We start from the raw sequence: 19,817 nt of genomic DNA, 5'->3' as shown, positions 1-19,817 counted from the left end.
AGTGCAGTCACTGGGATGAGAATCTGCACCTTAAAGTAAAAAGGGGACATGATTCATCACCAACCAGCCACTTGGCCAAATAAGGAGGTCTTAACAGGTGTAGAACACATGAGATGTGGCTAGCAGAACCTCTGTTGCAGGGCATGGGGCTGGGTATGCACTGTGCCTTTAAGGCACATTCTTTCCCTCAAAGCATTCTGGGCACTGTAGTTTAAGGGTTGCTGGGAACTGTTCACTCTTGTGAGCTCTAAACTACAGCACCCAGAATTCTTTGAGGGGAAAGAATGGGCTTCTGCCATGTTTTACAGGTAATAGTGCCTATGCACCCTCAGCTAATCAGGTTGGTTCTTGTGTCAGTGGGTGGAACAGGGAGAGGACTTTCTTTTCTGACTGCTGACCTGGAGCTTAATGGTGGGCCTTTGAGTAGCACCTCTGTGGATGATCTTTGGGCCAATGAGCTTTTTGCAAGACAAAGGCACTTCACTGTGCTATTTGCCAAAGGAGGAACAAACAGCCAGACATATAAAGCACAGGCTAAAGGTCACATCCAGCAAACGTAAAGACTAGAATTGGATTTGTTGTTGTTGTTGTTGTTACTGGATTCCAAAGCACCAAGCTGCAACCCCATAACATCTGGAATGCCCCTGAGTATATGTGCAGTACTTTTTACTCTCAGGAAACCTTGGATCTACTCTCCCACCCCACATGTGGTTTTTTAAATCGTTTTTAGATTTATAAAAATATCACACAACCCAAGAAAAATAGCTTGACGCTCAACCTTTGAAAGCCTAGAATGGCTTCTTTTTTAATTGGGAGAACAACCTCTCATCATTTAAAAATACAACCATTTAAAAGACAATGAATTAAGAAACATGTAAACAATGCAGAGGCTTAAATTTACAAGTTGCCCAGCTTAATTCAGTACCTGTGGATTCCCCACCCACCCATCCCTGCCAGAGCGGGGCAGTCAGATCCTCGTGGGTGGTCTTTGCTTGGGATTTTTTTCCTTCTCTTGTGTCTCACACTGGAGATGAACGTTAAACATGGCTTTTTCCAGGGATGGCTAGGTGCAAAATGGGTATGGACCCTACTCTAGAAGGCTTAGTAGAAACTGAACCAGGGTGTATGATGTACCTTACAAATACACCGGTGGTTCTATGCTGCACAGCCCCAAGCTGCCTGCATAAAATTATGCAAATCAGCAAACTACTTTGCATAATTTAACCCCCCCCCCAGTTTTTAATAATGTACTACTCCTAGTCGTGGGGAGATGAGCACTTGTGCCTTGGCTAAAAAAAATACTGGATGTTGTCTAACTAGCACAAAATTTCAGGCTTTTACAACGGGGATTCCTTCCCCACACCCCGTTTGCTTTGGGGCACTGGAGATGTGGGGAAGGGGGAAAGGAAGCCCCCCTGCACAAGCAGAATTCTTTGTGCAGGTGGGCCATGTTATTCAGCGCTACTTTGGAAACCACCCACCCTCTGGCTGCTGTGATCTCACCATGGACTAATAGCAAAGCTGGAAGCATAACTCTTCAACCATTCAACATGAGAACCATTTGTCCTGTCATAGGCTTTTTCTTTTCAGAATGAAAACTTATGGTTGTTGAGAAACTTGGTTCTCCACCTGCTACCACATCTTGTGATTTGTGCTTCCATGAAAATGTGGGGCATATATTGCTCTGGACCCTTGGCCTGGAAAACAAAGAACACACACACCCCTGGCCCTTGAGATCTAATGCAAAGTTCTTTCAAGTACCCCCTCATGCAGTTGGTACGGGTCACAAAATGCTGTGGTCCAACAAACAGCGAGATCCAGACAGAAGCCTGAATGCTAAAAAGCTTCAAAACCACTAACCTATATCCAATGCCAGCACATATTATATGGCTTTACAAAACTAAGAATTCATCACCAGCTGTGGAGGAGGTTTGTCTTTTAGGTCCGAACAGCCACCAGCCATTATGTGCAGCTGGAAAACATTTACACTCCCCACTTTACATCTCCAAACAGGGAGAACCCTATTGACTAAGTATCCCCTAAATAGGCAGAAAACAGCCTCGCAGCAAGAATCACTCGACAGGACAGGAATGATCACCAGAAGCTGGTTAAAACTATGAAGATGGTTTCACTGCTGTCCTGGCACAGCAAAGGAGCTGTTGCACACAAGAATGAGGGGTGGCATAAACTTAGGAGCAGCACCCAGCCTGCTTTGTGGTGAGAGCCAAAGCATCATCTCTCCCCTTTGCGGACCCAACACATTTGGTGTTTTGTTTCAGCCTGGTTTCTTCTTGGTGGAACATCCTTGGCCTTCATATGTGAGATGCCAGTTCTTCCCCACTTAATGTAGGACTCCCAAGCTCTGGGAGAGGGAACCTTTGGTCCTCCAGAACTGATGGAAGGAGTAGTTCAGCAACATCTGGGGGGAGCCACAGGTTCTCTGCCAACCTAGCAACATATTTGTCTGATTCTAAAACCTTCAAAGTAGTAGACGGCAAGCATTAGCAACAAAAAAACTTGAGAAGGGGGGAATGTCCCCATTCGTTACAGCTGTCAGAGCATTGGTTTCCTGTCTCTGTGACATAAGAGAATTGGCTTTGAAATCTTTGCTCCAACATGTGATCCACTGGTGGGGATATGGGTGTGGCTTATAGCTCAGATAGCCAACTTTGTGTCCTCCAGATATTTTGGACTTTAGCTCCCATCATCCTTATTGGCCATGCTGGCTAGGGGTGATGGGAAATAAAAAGTTTAGCCACACCCAGAGGGCACCAAATTGACTATCCTAGGCATACAGCTTTCATTCCCAATCTGTCCAAATGGGGTTTAATAGTGACCTATCTCATAAAGGTGTTGTCAGAATAAAGATAAGAATGTTATTTGCATGGATCCCACTAGCTAGTACCAGATTCTGTATCTCTGCAATATAAAAAATTCTAAGGATGTCATCACACTACAGTTCTCTTGGCTACAGCCAGATGGCGATGAAAATGACAGTGTGACAAGCTGCTCAGGGAAAAGGAGGGTCGAGGAGGGAACTGGAGGGTGGAGATTCCAGCAGCCCAGGCAAGGTGAGGGAACCAGAAGATGGATACATAGGTAGTGGGTGGCCCAGATGAACCATGGAGAGGAGGAATTTTTTTGGTGAGGTGTAAAGGGAGGGGAGGAAGGTTGGCAGGTGAAGTGAGCAAGGGCACAGCCCCCGTTTAAAAATACATTTGCAGTGGTATTCTTCAGAATACAGCCTGCCAGAGAATATGGCTTTATGCTCAAGCAGGACTGCAAGATCTACCTACACTTTACAGAAGGCATTGTATTCTCTCCCCTCCTCTGCAAGCAACACACGATCCTTGAACTCTCTATCCGTGGGTCACAAAGCAACAGGGAGAAATAGCTTTCCAATAATGGCCGGCTTGGCTGTGGCCCTCCAGATGTTGCTGAATCCAGCTCCCATCAGCCCCAGCTACCATGACCAATAGTAAAGGATGTTGTGATTTAGAGTCCCGACAACATTTGGAAGGGCTACAGGTTCCCACTGCTTAGGGACTCCAACCCCCATAAACCCTGCTCAGCATGGTCAAGATTTAGGGATGATGGCAGTTGTAGTCCAGAAACATCTGGAGGGCTACAGGTTCCCCATCCCTCATGTAAAGGCTGGATTATTCAGAGAACTGTATTTCCAAATAGGTGGGGGTGTTTTCAATTCAAACATGACGGGGGTTGGTCCAGATGACACTTGGTGTCTCTTCCAACTCTACAGTACTTTAATTCTATGAAAGACAGGTAGTTCTGCATAAGGACAACTGAGAAAACTGAAATCACGTACCCTGCACTAATTTTGCAAATTTAAGACAATTCTGTGCAATTTATTCTACAAGCTGTAAAAAAAAATGCACTTTAATCACTTTGATACAGGGAAAAACACATGCAGGCCACCAGAAATTTTATTCAAGTAGCCCCTCTGCCTTCTGAAATTTCATCAGGCATAGCCTACACATTTTTAGCCATCACATGCACACAAGCTGCCCACGTGTCTCTTTCCTAAAATAAAAGCTGACAATTGTCATGTCCTCTGGTGCTTTTACAGTGATCTGGTGGAATCTCTGCATAGATATATCCTACTGATTAAGAAACGGAATGAAGGTGTGGGTGTCTTAAAAACAAAACGATTGCTTGGTCCCAGGAGTCTGTTAGAACTGCAAGTAGGTTTCATTTTTGTGGAGGGAGCAGCTGCGGTGCTCAAGTTTCTAGTTCTCATTGATTCACGGAAGGAAAATAAAGAGGGGAGAAGCTTAAAAGAAACATTCCTAAAAGTGCTGAAGTCAGAAGGCAAATCAGAGAAATATTTATGCTATTAAATTACGGGTAAATGGTTTGTATTAGAGGGAGAGCAACTCAACCAACTAATTTCTGAATATTTTGAGGTGACATTCAGTCTTACGCCCACCTCTACAGAAGAAGGTGCCTATTTATCACAAAATGGGCTTGGAGGGAAGAAAGTGACTGTGTTTGTTCTCCTTAGTCAATCTCAACGGTGAAGACGAATAAAACCAACTCATGCTTACAGAACAAGACACATCTATTTAACTCTGTACATTTTTAGTGTTCAATTAACTTTAAGCTTATAACTGGCTTTTTCGGGGGGTGCGGGGAGATGAAGCTTTGGCTGCAGGGTGTGTGTGTTCTTTAATAGGATGTGGGGAAATATGTCCAAGAGCAGGTGCCCCCAGCACACTTAGGGAAAAGCAGCCCAATTCATCAGTGCTTTCCAAATATCTAATCCTAAGGGATGCACTTTTAGACACAGCTTGCCATTCCACCTCCCCGAAGGTTCGCTTTTAGGATGTGAAAGAGCGTGGACCACCTCAGCGATCAAGGAATGTACATACAGAAGGTACCAGGTCCTTGGGGAGTTTTCCCTCACGGAACACAGTTTGGGAATGGGCTGTGCTGATCCAACTTTTGGAATAGCAACAGAGTGCATGCGGACAGCTTGGGAAATAGGAGAATGCTATTGCGGAGGGTATGTTTTAAAGTGGGCTACAACAGAAACGGGGTGTGTGAGCTTCCCTTCCTCACTATGCCTTTTTTTTTTAAGGCCCCAAAAGTGCAGCTTTCCTCCTCGCGCTCCAGTTTTTCCTTCATTGAAAACAAAGGAAATCTCAACAGCACACATCTAACTCGGTGAAAACAGTGTTGTTTTTCCAGTTCGACAAAAGAAACTCGAAAGACGGAGGGTAAAAAACAATTCCCATGCCACAATCAGCAAGTTAATTAAATTAATGGAGGGTGGGGAACCTGTGGCCCTCCAAATGTTACTGGACCACAATGTCCATCAACCCTGCCCCTTATCGATACCGCCTCGGGCTAATAAGGAGTTGGAATCTAATCACATTGGAGGGCCATGCTACCAGGAGCCCACTGCACCGACCTAGCCAAAGAGGCTCCCTGTCGCCTCTCTGTGCGATTTACCAGGCCCACCTCCCCAGTCAGTCATTCAAATCACAGCCAGTGCAGATCTTCCTATGCCTGCCTTCAGAGGCTATCCACTGTGTGTGTCTGCAAGAGATGCTGTGGTGCACCTGCTTCCTTCTAAGCAGGAGCTGTGCTCAGAACACAGACTCACTCAGGGACATAACATTTACCTTAAAAAGTAAAACCGTTTTGGGTGTAAGAATGAAGCGAGACTCCCAGATTTTTATTTGGGAAAGAAGTGTCCCATCAGCTTTTAGGAGTTTAAGAAATGCTGGGGAAAATATTATTATTTTTACACTTGAATGCTAAATGAGCCTCTCTGGTGCTACTTATGTACACATATGAATAATGCCACTGAGGAAGAGTAAATGGAGCGCTCTTAAACAAAAAATTAAAAACCCAAATGTACAGTAAAACCGATGGGGGTGTCTTTACATTTTTTGAGGGGGGAGGATGCTTTTAGCATCATGTGAGAACACAGACACACTTTTCACCAGCCGCCCTTCCCTTCATCATGCCTTCTAAAGCCACTGACCCAGCTCCCCGCCCTATCCCCAAGGAATATTTGAATGTAGAGGGAGGCAAACCTTGTCGCTGTCGCGTCCGTTGGCTCCCTCCCCATTCCGTTAAGTTGCGAGTCCTCAGGGGGAAAGGAACAAAGAAAAATGAAGAAAACACACACACACAACCTGACAAGATAATTTGTGTTCGCAAGTCCCTGGTGAAAGATCCGTTCTGCGTTCTCCTTCCTCATAGACGTCTTCAAGCCTTGACCACGGAAGCGCTTTGGAACCCCTCATCCCACAACCGCCTCACTGCCGGCCGTTGTTCTCTGAAGGCTGGCTGGGCGTTCTGCTCTCTGTCTGGGAAGACGTGCCTTCGAACCGCTGAGAGGCAATGGCAGCTTGGTGGGACATGCTCTTTCTCACAATGTCGCCTTTGCGCCATAACACCACCTCCTGCTCCCGCAAAAGGAGAGATGGGATTGTATATTAATCAGTTGGTACCCCCGGTATGTGCCACGCATCAGACCAAAAGTTCCGTCTAGAACTGCAGTTTGTTACGGGTGCCAAGAGCTGTTAGAAGACCCCTCTTCTTCTCAGAGAACGAGAATTCCCAGAGTCCCCTGGGAAGAGGGATTGAATTCCCTTCCTAGAGAGGCCAGACTGGCTCCCTACGTCTTGTCCTTCTGCTGGCAGGTGGACACTTGTTTAATGCGGACAGGCTTTTGGGAGCTGTTTTGTTAAGGAAAGGACTTTCAAATAGTGCTGTGCTGTTTTTCCTATCTGTACTTTAATAGATCTGTTTTAATTTTATTATAGTTTAATTACTTTTTTTGAAATAGATTGCTCGTCTCTTCTTCCCTTTGGCAAATGACTGTACTGGTGAAATGGCGACAAGATCGCACTGGCTTATTTATTCTGAATGTTTGTATGTGATGCCAATAAAGGTTTGATAATGATAATGATGATGATGAGTTACTTTTTAGCTATTACATGCTATATGTTTTCAGTCTTCTGTATTTTATCTGGGGAAAAGGCAGGATATAAATAAATGTAATAATAAAGTCAAACCACTCTTGAGGATATTAGCTCAGTGATGGAGAGAGGGGTCTCCTAACAACTCAGCACCCTAAGCTACAGTTCTGAGGATTCTGGCAAGTGGGGAGGAGAGCAACCACGAAAATCTGAAGAGGTATGATATCATTTTAACTGCATAGTGCAGATGGGGCCTGAGTATTGTCCCTGGTGACAGGTAGCAACTCTCCAGGAGTACAAGCAGGGGGCATCCCCAGCCCTACTGGAGAGGCTGGGGATTGAACCTGGGACCTTCCACACACCAAGTACACAGTCTGCCGCTGAGCTACATCCCTTCCTTGTCAAAGTCATTCACATGCATGTGTCCGTTTCCCCCTGAAATACAGGCAATGGCTCCGCGTGTTTAAGTGAAACCATGCATATTTTAAACACCATCAAAAAAGCCTGCATAACACCTCATTCCGTCCCTTTTGGTGACATTTTCAGGTTACTTTACCATGAGGCACATGTGCGCAATCGCACATATAGTGGTACCTCTGGTTAAGAACTTAATTTGTTCTGGAGGTCCGTTCTTAACCTGAAACTGTTCTTAACCTGAGGTACCACTTTAGCTAATGGAGCCTCCTGCTGCCGCTGCATGGTTTCTGTTCTCATCCTGAAGCAAAGTTCTTAACCTGAGGTACTATTTCTGGATTAGCTGAGTCTGTAACCGGAAGCATTTTTAACCTGAAGTGTCTGTAACCTGAAGTACCACTGTATTGGATGTGCCTAAAATGGGCGCTGCCTGTGCACACAACACCCTCAGGATCCAGGCAACAGTATCACAAAAGGTGTCACTGTAGGGTGTGTGTGTGTGTGTGTGAGAGAGAGAGAGAGAGAGAGAGAGACTCAGTTCTTGGCCTAAACTGGGGCTGGAGAATTCATGAACTCCCATCAGCCCCCACCATCATAGCCAAAGGTCAGGGATTGATAAATTGCAATCCGGAAACATCTGGAGGGTTACCGGTTCCGCATATCCTAACTATGCAGCAAAGGGGAGACAACAGCCCCACTGTCTGCGTCGAACTTCCCATAGCAGGCCTGCCCGCTTGGGACCTCAGGCAGCTGTTAGGGCCCCACGCCACCTCACCTGCTGTTTAAAATAGCGCCGCTCCTCCTCATCAATCAGCACGAGGTTGAGATAGTAGCGCACCGAGAACTTCTTATTGATGTCCCTCATGGTCGGCGTCAGTTCGTAGCCAGCGAGGAAGAGCCTGATGGGGATGGACTCCCCTGCAAAGGAGGCCAAAAAAAGCAAAACCAATTTTCCCAGCTGGAACACACTTATAACAGCAAAGCGTAAGATGAACAGAACTTCCCACTGGTTTTGTTTTCACGTTTCCACTGGAGAAAGAGCAATGGTGCAACAAATAGGTGCACTGGGCAAGAATACAGCACCTGTAGCCTTTGAGGCATTGCTGGGCTACAACACCCATCAGCCCCAGCCAGCAGGGCCAATGGTGAGCGACGACAGGAACTGTATCCAGGAACATCTGGAAGTCACGCCTGGTGTTGGGTTCGGAGCAAGGAGACCAGAGTTCCGGTCCTCGTTCAGCTACCAAGGCCAAAGTGTGAAATTGAGGGGCTGCTACCCTTCTTTCGATCTGTACAAATTCCCCAAATCCCCGTTTTGATATGCTCTTATAGCATAGTTTTAATGCTGCATTTTTGTTTTCTTGAGATGCTTTAAGTAAATAAATGTGCAAAAAAAGTGGGTGGGGGAAGAGGAATTTAAAAGAGTGTTGTGGAGAGGGGCTACAGCTTGCTGGTACAACTCATGCCTTTTTTAGCATGAGATGCCAGGTTAACCACCTGAAACCACCATCCCTTTAGTACAGGGATGATGCACTAACAAATGTTGCTGGGGCTACAACTGCCGTCATTCCTCACCATTGGCTATGCTGGCTGGGAGTTGTAGTCCAAAATATCCGGAAGCCACCAGGTTGGGGGGGGGGATGGCTGCCTTGGGGCATCCTTCCAAGGAATCCCTCCTTACCTCTGACAGGTGCCCCATCCATGATCTCATATTTAGCTATTGTATCGTTTTCATGGTAAACATTAGGGCCGGTCCCCGTGGTCTCCCTCTTGATGATGTCGATCTCCATGTGCTTGATCTTGATCCGCACTAGGAGGAAGTAGATTTTCCCAACGATCACGTCTTTTAAATGGTACCTGGGGAGAGCCGGAAATCAACAAAGAAAATAGACTCAGCAGACCAGAGAATCTCTCTTTTCAGAGTTGTTTGCTTGCATGTTGCTTATTTTATTTTATTTTTAAAATCTACCCAGCTTCTTCAGATCAAAGTGGGTCAAAACAAGCATTAACAAATTGACAACAACCTTTAAACAACAAAATAGAATGATAGGTCCCCCCAGATGTTGGGACTCTAGGGCCAGGTGATATATCGTCCAAAACTGGTTTCAAGTCCGTATTATGCTATTGCAGGCATCCCAAAACTCGGCCCTCCAGATGTTTTGGGACAACTCCCATCATCCCTAACTAACAGCACCAGTGGTCAGGAATGGTGGGAACTGTAGTCCCAAAACATCTGGAGAGCTGAGTTTGGGGGTACCTGTGCTATTGGTTTCATAAGTTTTGACCTGGAAATATATTGGGACTCAAGATGTGTGTTTGTGTGCTATGCAAAAAATCACAATGTGGGAAAAACTGTGAAGCCAGCCAATGCCTCTATGTAGCTCCATCCTTATTTCAGACATTGTTATATAATAGTAAGCCTATCACAGTGTTTAGCTGGTGATACATCATGAGGTTGAAAACTAGCGCCACCCTTATTTCAGACACTGTGATTTATCACTATATCGCAATGCTTAGCTGGCGCTATATCACAAAGTTGAAGACTAGATAACACCCAGCCATACTGTCCGTCTCTACATAGCTCCGTCCTTATTTAGCTGATGACATATTGCAATGTTGAAAACCAGGCATCATCCAGCCCTGTTGGACTCCTGTCTCTCATAAGTTCCAGCCAGGTCAAGGACAGATGTGGGGAACCCTTGTCCCTCCAGATGTTGCTGGTTTACCAACTGGTTCTCCAAAGCTGGTCTACACTGATTGGCAATGGCTCTCCAAGGTTTCTCAGGCCTACCGGGACATCCAAGGGATTGAACCTGCGACCTTCTGCATGGATACTGCCACCAAGCTATTGCCATTCTTTAAGGAGAGTGTGGGGGACCTTGGGCTCTCCCAATGTTGCTGAGCCCAGCGGGCATGGCCAAGGTTGGTGGGAGTGGTCACTCAGCAACCTCCTGAGGGCCTAAGGTTTTCCCCTGCACCTCTTTTAAGGGACTGCCTGCCACTCAACCAAGAAGACCATCCACGGGAGAAGAAGAGCACAAGGACAAAGTCACAATCTCCAAGGGACGTCTCCCTAGTCACTTGGCTACATCCCCATATACAAACCTCAAATACCCAACTCATTCAGTAGGAAGCCTTTGTGGAACAACTTACTTGGATTTATTGTACTCAAACTCAATATGCAGGCAATCTTCAATGCCCACCTCCATCTTGATGGAGGAATTAAGTTCTGGGTACGTGCTAAGCGTGTGTACAACAATGTCCATCTCCTTCACCACGTCGTTCAGTCTGCGGCTCACAGTGGCCCGGAGGAAGTACCTGCAAAAAAGAAAGACCCAATTGTGGTAGCAAGTCTCTCAACAGCCTGAGGGTTCATGTCTATTAAGCATCTGCAATAGATACTTAAATGCACCTTTCTTTTCGTTTTGGATGCTAGGATTTTTTATAACTGCATTCAGATTTTCCAGTTGTTTGAGCTTACTGACAATAAGTGGCGTTGGATAGAAAGGTGGGATATGACTGCTTTAAAGAAAGAAAAGGCAATTTTCACACACACACATACACACCGCCTTCAGCCAAAAAGGCTCCCATAGCAGTTTATACACTAATCAGTCTCACAACCCTATGGAGAAAATCACAGTGGAGTGGGTGCAGTTCTGTCATGCAAAGGGAAGTCCTTACATGAATGGGACAACTTGGAAATAGCTGGAGGTTCCAGTGGACTAAACAATTTTTTTAAAAAAAATTGGTTTGGTTCTACATACCAAAATACATACAAACTTTGGGAGACTGCAGTCAAATACAGCTAGCAATCATGAGTTAAGATCATACTGTAAGTCCTCCCAGGCTTGGCTAGATCACCCCCCTCTCCTTGGGAGGAAGGGGTTGGCAAAGCCTTTGCCACGACCCCTCACCATGGAAGGAAGGAAGTCAAATTCCCTCCTTTGTCTGTTCTCTTTTCCATGATGTAACCAGTGAGGAAGAATATCTGGGGAAGCAATGCAGGACTGAGACCTTGAATCTGTAAGTAAAGCATTTAAACTTACTTAACAGCGTGTGGTTTGCTCATTGTAAGAGGGGTAGAAAAAGGTCAGCTGCTGTGTGCAGCTGAATAGGATAAAAAATGTTTAACAACCTATATTCCTATGCTATACTGCTGTTTATTTTTGAGAGTTTAAGACTCTGCTACTGGGACTCTTCATGTGCAAGTCCTGTGTTCTGAATCCAGGCACTGAGAAATTTCTCTTTTTTTGTTTTGTCCACAGAGATTCATATTTTTAATTCCACCACAGTAACTTTATTTCAGACAACCAAAGCCTTGATCTCCCCAATCTGACAGCTCCAGATGTTCTGGATTCCAACTCCCACCAGTCCCAGCCAGTGAAGCTGTGGGAAGCTGTATTCCAAAACACCTGCCAGGCACCAGGTTGAAGGAGGTCAAATTCTTAGTGGCATCTTAGTGGCATTGCTGCAGAGAAAACTGGGAAAGGCTGGAGGAGCGGAGATGGAGCTCACCTCAGCTTCACGTTCTGCCCCGTGTAGGATTCGTACGGTTTCTCCACGTGTGTGAATTCAAAATCAAAGGTCTGTGACTGGGTGAACTCTCCGGGGCGGGCCAAGTCCTTCACAAGTGACACGAATTCATGGTGGTTCCCTCGATCGTAATATAGCTCTAGAAGTGAAAGATTCTTGGTGAAGCAAGGCTATTTGTGGCCTCATTCTAGAAGCCTCCAGGTGAAGTGCAAGAAAATAGGAAAGGACCATTAAGGCAGAAGGTAGCCCTGCATCAACTGGTAGATCTAGATCTCTGAGTGACTAGTAGTAGATTAGCAAGGATTTATGGCTCCCAATTGTTTAATAATAGAAGCAATAAAACGAATCCTTCTTCCCATAAATTATGCTGCTGAAGAAAAAGAAAGAAGCAGCTTAGGCTAACCAACGGTAGATTTTTGTGTGTGAAGCCGGTGAGCTCTGTTATTTTCTGGTACCCAAAATAAATTACTGAGGTCAGAATTCTTTAGCTCTAAGCACAAGGTTTTTTTGGCCAAGCACTGGTTGGTGGATCTAGGGGTTCCAGTAAAAAGCAAAGTAGAAGCCTGAAGTCAGCCCAGCCCTGCAGTAAAGTATATCAAAGCACCAGCAAAAAAAAGCTAACAATTTAAATGGATGCAGCTAATCAACAAGAAAAAATAAGTATCAACGCTGGCCCAATCACATAGAGATCAAAACCCTAAGACTAATAACCTTCACATTAAAAAGAGGCTGAAATCTGAGATGCTAAAATAATCTCTAAAAGTTGTTTTAGAAGTCCTGGAAGAATTTATTTCCTTGGTGCTGAAAAAACATTAGGTGCCAGGTGAGTCTATACAAATAGTGTTCCATAAATAGAGAAAGACCCTGAAAAGTCCCTCTCTCTTATTGCCACTGTCTGTGCTTCAGAAATGAGGAGGGCACCAGCAGATTATTTTAGGGCCCAGGAAGATCCACAAGGAAAAAGCAGTTCCAAAAGCCAATAGGTTCTCAAGTTGTTTAGGGCTTTCACCTGCAGTAGACACCTGAATTGTCATGACAGCCTTCCCTCAAGCAGTGATGTGGACAAAATCTTCTGGCATGGAATTTTTAAAGAAAACTTTCCAATGCAATATTTTTCTTATGCAAAGCTTACCAGTTTTAGAAACATGTTGTTTCATAAAAAAATCAATTAGTAGCGTGATGAATAACTACAATACAAGTCAAATTGGATACAGCAACTAGTCAAATCTAAATTCAAAGCTGCAATTAGCTTTTTAAAACGTCTTCTCCCTAAGATTTATGCACACAACTATTCCAGCACATGAAAATAAAAATGTTAAGCAGTTTTCAGTGCCTTCACTTTATTTCTTAAAATTGAAGTAACAGGCGACGTGTATGCTATTTTGTTGTCAAGTCTTGAAATGTTTGCAAGCGTCCCAATAAAAGTAATTTTCAAGTAATACTCTGAATTGTTTGCATACATTTAAACCACACCAAGCACAATTTACTGAACTTGCTTTTCCTAATCAAATTGTTTCAGTTCAACTACTCTTAGCTGTTGCAAAAACTTTTCAGATGTTTACTGAGGATGTAAAATTAACACATCATCATTTTTTTAAAAAAAGCTTTGTGTACTACAGATGTGGGGAACCACTGGCCCTCCAATTCTTGCTGAACTGCAACTCCCATCACCCCTGCCCACTGACCATGCTTGCTGGGGCTGCAGTTTGGCAACATCTGGAGGGCCAAAGGTTTAAAACATCGGCTCTACTACATTCACAGGGCTATTCTACACATGCCAACTCAGAAGAAAACCCCATTGAGTTCAATGGTACTGTGCTCCCAGGAAGAGAGTGTAGGATTGCTGCCTAACAGTGCAATCCTATGCCCATTGGATTAGTCAGCTCCTGCTGAAGGACCAACCAATGATGGACTAAACAGTATCTGGATCTGAAAAAGCAGGTACCAATCTGGTGCCTTGTAAAAAGGTACAGACAAATTAATAGGAAACTGCGTTAAGCCAGGTCAGACTATTTCTCCCCCTAGTTCAGTACTGGTTGAGTGGATCCAGCAGATAAACAGCATCACCTGCTAGTCAATCAGTCTCTCTCTCTCTCTCTCATTCCTTCCTTGAGTTATTGGGGATTGAACCTGGGACCTTTTGCTTGCAAAGCATGAGCCACTGACCTGCAGTCCTCCCCCAAACAGCCACCCTCCCTGTTATATTACTGTTGCTCCTGCCACGCCATTAATGTCTAGATACCACACCTGGAAGGATGAATTAGAATTGAACTGAGGTCTTCTGCCATTCAGGTTCCTTCTAATAAGCAGAGGCAGGAAAAACAGGTTGACAGAGTATAGCTGGGGAAGGCGGGAGGTTCTTCCCACAAGCCCTGGCTCAGGGAACAGTCAGAGCTGACCACATGGAACAAGGGAATCAAAATAGAAAGCCAGAATTTTTTCCCCTCCAACGTAATAAATAGGCACTTGGGATGTCATCCGGCTTCTCAGACTGCAAAAACGACTAGGAGGCGTGGATGCACCACACCGAGAGAACCGAAAGCGGGTACAGAATCCTGGCCGCATAATCATTTACTGTTAGTAAATGTAATCTGGAAAGCGCCAGGCAAAGGAGCCGACCAACAACGTATTCACGAAGCCGAATGAGTTTGCCAGAAATCAACCCCAATTTGTTACTCCATCCACTTAGATCAGTTTTGGAGACTGCAAGAGGAGGGGAGGAGGGGCTGGGGAAACACTGAGCATGCGGCGGATCCTTCACACAACCACAGCTGACCCCCGTCTTTTCAACATGGCAGTTTGGTGTTCCAAACGCTCCCTGATATTTGGGATTCTCAAGTTTATTTTTCCTGCATGCGCAGATTTTGTGATGCAAGTGTTGCCCACAGAGTGCAACATTAAGAATGTCTATGCCAAGTACATGTATTAAGTTTGGGTTCCCTTGCACTGACAAGGAGGTGGGCCAGGGTATACACTTTCTCGACACCTGCATCACAATCAAATGTGATGCCTGTGGCCATTTCCAGGTCAACATTGTTAGGTGCCTGGGTTGTGCTGGTAAAGAATCATGTGGATTCATATATGAAAGCAGGGCTTTTTCTCAGCTGGAGCTTGACAGAATAACACTGTATGAAAGGGTAACATGAGCATCAACCTGAAGGGCAATGGATGCATGGGCAGGCGATCAAATCCCGGATAGGAAAATATGGGATAAGAAAAAGCAGATTAACTGCAACTTACATTTTAGAGGGAGCCTAGATTCAGTGGCAGCCGTTTCTAGGGGGCTGTGACTATCGTGAAGGAACCCTGCACTTCTGAATTTACCACACTACTGCTAATAACTTAAGGTGCCTAAAGAGATTGTTGTTAACAGTTGGCATTGTCATAAAACACTGGCTACTACTTATATTTGCATGCATGCTCAGTTTAAGTGTAGACTTGTTGTGCCCACCTATCATCACACTTATACAGTTTTTGAGCCCATCAGCGCAAGAGACCTCTGCCGCTGTTGCTCCCCAATGACTGGTATTCAGACAGGCAGCTTGCATCCACCCACTGATCAGCAGTTGCGCAAATAAATGATAGTCAGGTAACCTTTTCTACCATTATTGGCAGAGGCAAACATCAGTATTCTCAGAAGAAAACCCCAAGTTCACTGCTGGTGAGAACAAAAATCAAAGCAGGCTGTAGCTCAGCTGTAAAACATTTGCCTGGCACACCCAATAAGGTCCTAGGTTGAATTCTGGCACCTCCAGTTAAAAGGAGCAAGTAGCAGGAACATAAAACTAACCTGCTGAATCAGCCCAATAGCTCCTCTAGTCCAGCATCCTGCCCACACAGTGGCTATTCAGATGTCCGTGGAAAGCCTGAAAGCTGGATGTTGAGTGCAACAGTACTTTGCCCACATGAAATTCCCAGCAACTGGTTTTCAGAGGAATTATGTCTCTGACAATGGAGGCAGAATACAGCCATCCTGGCTAGCAGCTGCCGACAGCCTTTTACTCCATGAATATGTCTAATCCTCTTTCAAAGTCATCCAGGTTGGTGGCCATCACTGCCTGTTATGGGACAGGAAGGACTTTGCCTGGGATGCTGGAAAAGCAGTAACCTACTGGAGCGGACAATACAAGCCAGGACAGACCCAATGGTTAGATTCATTAGAGGGCCATGGCTCAGGGGCAAAGCATCTACCTTGCAAGCAGAAGGTCCCTGGTTCAATCTCCAGGTGGGGCTGGGACCAGGGGAGACCCCTGCCTGTAACCCTGGAGGGCCACCGTCAGCCAGGCAACGTAGAGAATGCTGAGTCAGATGGACCCAGTGGTCTGACTCAGCATAAGGCTGCTTCTTCGACTCCCACCTGAGGGCTGTCAATGGCTGTGAGTCACAGCAGCCAGAAACACCAACTTTCTCTTTGTCTCTCTTTTTAAAGACATGGATATGGTCCACGTGCCCCTGCCTGCTATCCTCCCCGTCTATCTTGGTCAACACCACTGGAAGGATTGCAAACCACAGAGAGCACAGCTTTTCCAGGCTGGGACAAGGCAACACTAAGCCAAAGATTAGGGAACTCCAAGAGTTGTTGGACTCTCATTCCCATCAGCTCCGGCCAGCATGGGAAATGACCAAAGATGATGGGGAGTTGTAGCCCAGCAACATCTGGAGGGCCACATGTTCTTTACCCTCCAACTAGGCTAAATCAATGGCTGTGTTCAAAAGCAGCAATAAGAAAAATGGGAGGGGTCTCCCTTGAAAATTCAGAAACACCTTCGCTTGCTTACAACATGGTAGAGCTGAATTTGACAAGGAGATGTGCCTATTATTATCACATCTTAAGAACCCAGAGCCTGTACGGTCTATCTATTAAAACAGTTCCCTTTCCCAACTATTATTCTCCTTCAGCATATGATATAAAGAGATATATATGCTAGTTATGTCTGTGAGGTTCTGTTCACTAGGCCTCTCTCTCTCTTTTTCCTTTATACTAAGGGGTATACTGCTTTGATACATAGAGCTTCTATTCATCCATCTTGCCTAATAGCTCTAAGTAGACCTATCCAGCATGAAAATCAGCCCACTCTTCTTACCAAGAGGTATACTGACTCAGAAGAGCACAAAGAGTGCCTTATGGGATCAGGCCAATGGCCCACTGCATGCCTATGAGAAGCCCAGAAGCAGGACCTGAATGCAACAGCATGATTCCTACCAACTAATATTCAGAGGATACTGCCTCTGACAGTGGAGGTACAACACGGTCATCATGGCTAGTTGCCACAGATAGCCCTACCGTTCATGAATGTGTCTTGAGACCATACACGGAAAATGTGGTGATGCTGCCAGACATCCTACACAAATCTTTTTCAACAGCCCAGTGGATTCTGAATAACACATTCAGAGGAAATTGATTTGAATTGCAGGCGGGGACCATTACAGGCGTGTCCAATTGACACATGAAGGGAGTTGCCTGTACTGGGTAGAATATTAAATTTGGGGGGCTAAATGAAGATGACTTTATGTGAAGGTGATACAGGGTGGATAATGAATAGGGGCAACTGAACTAGAACTAAACTGATTTGGAGCAGAACCTATTGGGAAAATTAACTGGGGGCAGATGACTAGAAAAGGAGTTGGTTTGGGGTGATTTGCAGGTGCACGCGTGCACATTAATTGAAGAATTTATCTGGGGTTATCTGGATGGGGAATTACATTAGCTTGCCTTTTGTGACATCTATGTGCATCTATGCATATAAACTACTCCCAGCAAATTGTTTTTACCAACCCAGACCCTGAGCCTTTGACATACTCAGCACCATCCCTGCTGTCAGAGTCAGGGGCAGACATCCACATGTTCAAGACTTGACTACATAAGAACATAAAAAGAGCCTGCTGGATCAGGCCAATGACCCATCTAATCCAGCATCCTGTTCTCACAGCGGCCAAGTAGATGCCTGTGGAACACCCTGCAAGCAGACTTTGAGCACAACAGCACTCTCCCTTCCTGTGGCTTTCAGCAACTGGTATTTAGAAGCATCTCTGCCTTTGACTGTGGAGGTTTATTGCTATCTAAAAAGCCACTCTTTCTCCCCACCCCACCCAAAGACCAGTAAGTCCAGAGTCCAAGGCCACATTCTGACCATATATTGAACCTCCTATGACACCACTCTGAATAGCCATGGCTTCCCTCAAAGAATGCTGGGAGCTGTAGTTTGTTAAGGGTCCTGAGAGCTGTTGGAAGGCCCCTATCCCACTCACAGAGGTACAATTCCCAGAGTGGTTTCCCACCACTCCTTCCCAGGGGGCTCTTGAGAACAGTGGCTCTGTGAGGTCTCCTAACAACTCTTAGTCTCCTTAAACTACAGTTCCCAGAATTCTACTGGGGGGGGGGACCATGACTGTTTTGGTATCATGGTGTTTTAAATGTATGGTGTGAATGTGGCCCCAAATAATCCAACTGCACCAACTGATGGAGGTTTAGTTTTGCCACCATGGATGGCAAGTACCGACCGAACTTACCAATCTGCCCAATGAACTCCACCTTGATGCCCTGGTGCTCCAGCCGTTTGTTTGGGTGCTTGAGGGTGAGGATGACCCGCCCCGAAACCGTCTCACCGTCATAAAAGAGGAAATATTTCTCCTTCTTGCCCTCCTCGGTCTTATGCTCTGCCCGGCGCCTGCTCTCTGCGTCGCTCAGGACCAATTCCAGATCCGCACTCTGTCCGAACCCAAAGAAGCTCATGGCGATGTCGGGGAAGGGATGCAGCACCTCAGAGGGCCAAGGTGGTGCCAAGCAGCACAGAACGGGGCAAGCAGCACCTTGGGGTGGCTGTGCAAGCCTTGTTCTCCAGGCGGGAGCTTTCACCGATGCTGTGAAGGAGGAGCAACCTTGCCAGCCCACGATGCAATCTCCGCTTGTCTGGCTAAAAAACAGTTACCAAAGTAAGACAAGGAAACCACAGGATCCTGGTGCATAAGGAAACCTGGGTGTGCTGGGGCAGGACTAAGGCTCTGTTGGGCAAAGGGGCTCAGAGCAAAAAGGGGACTATTTGGTGGGGGTGATGGAAGGAAGGGGGGTAGGCAGGTGCTGTTTGGACCCAATAAGAAGAATGATAACTGATGCTCTGCAAGCTACAGCTCCGAAGGCTTGGAAAGGCTAGACCCAAGAACTGGCAGGGGTCAAGGCAGCCCCAGGTTGGGGGCGCTGCTCTCTCACCTTCGGGCGCCGATGCAAGGAAGGTGGGCGTGCAAGGAGAAGCGGGAAGGGGCGTTCACAGCTGGAGACGGAATGCAACGTTGCAAGCCGTGGGGGACATGGTTGGTGGTCACGGGGGAAGGGGGAGCAGCAGCTTCGGCAGGGAATGGGGAGAAGCATGCACGGAGGACTCTGCTGCTGGGGAAGGGGGAGCGGGCGGAGGGGGTGCAATCTACGGGCCCACTTCGCTGGGGTTTTTAAATAATAACGAAAAATAAATAAATCAATAAATAAGAGAGGTGGAATGGGGAGGAGGGGTTGGAAAATCGACGGGGGCGTTGCTCCCTGGGAGGAAAGGAAAAGGTGGCGGAGGGAGGTTGCTGCAGGAAGGCCCGAGGCTCCGGAGAGCAATGCCGTGCAGCGAAATGCAACGCAGCACCGGAGCATTCACTGCACAGCCGGGCCTTTGCAAAAAATAAATAAAGGAAGAAGGATGACAGCCGCCGCCGCCGCCGCTCCGATGATGCGCTGCTTGCTGCTGGCTGCGGAGCTCGCGCCGCGTCCCGGACCAGGGGCCTCGTACTGCGCACGCGCCCTTCCCGTTCCTGGGCAAAGGGGAGGAGGGGGAGCCGAGGAGGGGAAGGCCCGCCTCTCCGTCCCTCCACCCCAGCGCGCTCACGGGACGCATGCGCCGTCCTCCTCCTTCCGAGGTGCGCGCGGAGGCGGGGTCC

At 46.4% G+C, this 19,817-nt stretch overlaps 1 protein-coding gene across 1 annotated transcript; it reads right to left on the bottom strand.

Moving 5' to 3' along the window:
• Positions 1–775: 775 nt before the first annotated feature.
• VPS26B (VPS26 retromer complex component B) lies at positions 776–19,802 on the bottom strand. The gene is made up of 6 exons (XM_083589007.1): positions 18,411–19,802; positions 11,883–12,039; positions 10,521–10,685; positions 9,049–9,224; positions 8,143–8,285; positions 776–6,434 (listed from the first exon to the last, which is right to left on the bottom strand). The coding sequence occupies exons 1-6, from the start codon at positions 18,631–18,633 to the stop codon at positions 6,288–6,290; spliced, it is 1,011 nt and encodes a 336-aa protein (XP_083445133.1). The 5' UTR covers positions 18,634–19,802; the 3' UTR covers positions 776–6,287.
• Positions 19,803–19,817: the final 15 nt, after the last annotated feature.

Source organism: Podarcis filfolensis (genome assembly GCF_964270895.1).
Source record: "Podarcis filfolensis genome assembly, chromosome: 15".
Lineage (NCBI taxonomy): Eukaryota > Metazoa > Chordata > Lepidosauria > Squamata > Lacertidae > Podarcis > Podarcis filfolensis.
The sequence above is the reverse complement of the archived record's forward strand: the minus strand, read 5'-3'. Positions and strand labels throughout refer to the sequence as shown.